The sequence below is a fragment of the Oxyura jamaicensis genome, chromosome 20 (assembly GCF_011077185.1).
Source record: "Oxyura jamaicensis isolate SHBP4307 breed ruddy duck chromosome 20, BPBGC_Ojam_1.0, whole genome shotgun sequence".
NCBI classification, from domain to species: domain Eukaryota; kingdom Metazoa; phylum Chordata; class Aves; order Anseriformes; family Anatidae; genus Oxyura; species Oxyura jamaicensis.
Genome location: NC_048912.1, coordinates 14,725,713 through 14,727,171, shown reverse-complemented (window position 1 = coordinate 14,727,171; position 1,459 = coordinate 14,725,713). Strand labels below are relative to the sequence as shown.

Here is a 1,459-nt window from a genome sequence, read left to right as displayed (position 1 = left end):
CGGGGAGAGCCCCCCCCATACACAAAGCAGCTCCCACAGGGCCAACCCGGGGCCCCCCCGCCCGGGGGCCGTGGGGGGGGCCCCCGCACTTTGCCCGCCGGGCCCCCCCGGTCCCCGCCCCCCCCCCCCCCCCGCCCCTCTCTCCCGGTACCGGCGGCGGGGCAGCCCCGCCCTGCAGCCCCCCCGGGGCACTCACCCGTGTAGTGCACCACGCAGGTCTGGCCGCGTTTAGGGAACGTCCGCCCTACGGGGAGACACACACACCGTCAGCACCCCGGTACCGGGCCCGGTACCGGGCCGAGCGGGGATAGAAAAAAGGGAAAAAAAAAAAAAAAAAAAAAATTAAAATAAAGGAGGAAGACATAAAGCGCGGGGCTCACCGTCGCCGGGGGAGATGGTCTCCACGTGCACACCCATGCCGGTGCCGCCGGTGCCGGTCGTCGCGCACCCGCAGCGGCCGCAGCCCGAGGGAGGAGGGGCCCCGCCTGCGCAGCCGCCGCCGCCGCCGCCGCCATGGAGCCCGCCCGCCGCCCGCCCCGCCCCGCCCCGCCGCCATCTTGCCCGCTTCCCCCCCCCCCTTCCTGCCCGGCCCCGGCCGCCATCTTGGCGCGGTTGCCGGGGAAACCGGGGGCAGCGGCCCGGGCCCGGCCTCCCCCCGGGGATCCCCGCACGGAGCCGGCCCCGGGGGCCCGGTGCAGACCCCCCCCCCCTTGACCCCCCCCCCCCCGCCCCCCGGTGTCCCCCTGTTCCTCCTCTGCGCCCTGCCTCGGGGCTGCCGCGGGGACGCGCGCGGGTTTGGGCAATTTCACGTTAAAAAGGGCGGGTTTGGGCAATTCCAAGGGGGCTTTCTAACCGGAGCAGAAACCGCTTGATTTCTTTTTTTATATATATTTTGCTCGTAAAACTCATCTGTCCAGGCGCAGGTTTTGCCTCAGAGCGGCCTCATTTCCTACTTCGAGCGGCCCCAAGGGAACAGCAGTGCCAAGGACAGCCGGGAGACGAATAAAAACCCCAGGATTTGCTGCAAGTGCGTGAAAATGGGGCACGAGGAGACATAATAGGACGAAGCAGGTTTTAATTGCATCTGCATGTGTCGTTTTGTTCCCTGCTTTCAGCTGTAGCGTTATTATTTTACGTTAAACGCGTAAGGTGCAGCTCCTGCCCGTGGTCTGTGACTTCCCTGGAGCACCCCCCAGCAGCAGGGCAGAAAATAAACGAGGGTGGGAGAAAATAAACGAGGAGAAGAAGGGGCAGACCGCATCCCCTGGGTCCGACCTGCCCTTGGCATTCAGGACCCAGCTGGTCCGGAGCAAGGGAGGGCTCAGGTCAGGTTCTGGTGTTTGGGGAAAAGCACAACAGCCCCCCCCAAAAAACACATTAATTCTGCTCTAAGCTCTCTCTGCCCTTTGGATCAGCTGCTGGCAGGACACACAGAGGAATAAAGACCAGGAGGGAAAAG

At 65.3% G+C, this 1,459-nt stretch overlaps 1 protein-coding gene across 3 annotated transcripts in view; it reads right to left on the bottom strand.

The window, feature by feature from the left end:
- FKBP1A (FKBP prolyl isomerase 1A) overlaps nucleotides 1–514 on the bottom strand; it is a 22,497-nt gene extending 21,983 nt beyond the window's left edge. For 2 of the 3 annotated variants that reach the window (XM_035343639.1, XM_035343638.1), the window contains exons 1-2: nucleotides 381–432; nucleotides 197–244 (exon numbers count right to left, since the gene is read on the bottom strand). In XM_035343639.1, the coding sequence (XP_035199530.1) occupies nucleotides 197–244; nucleotides 381–417 (85 nt within the window). In that variant the 5' untranslated portion in view covers nucleotides 418–432. Of the gene's footprint in view, nucleotides 1–196; nucleotides 245–380 lie in introns of all 3 variants that reach the window. The other variant, XM_035343640.1, reaches the window with a different exon arrangement.
- Between the last annotated feature and the right edge of the window lie 945 nt (nucleotides 515–1,459).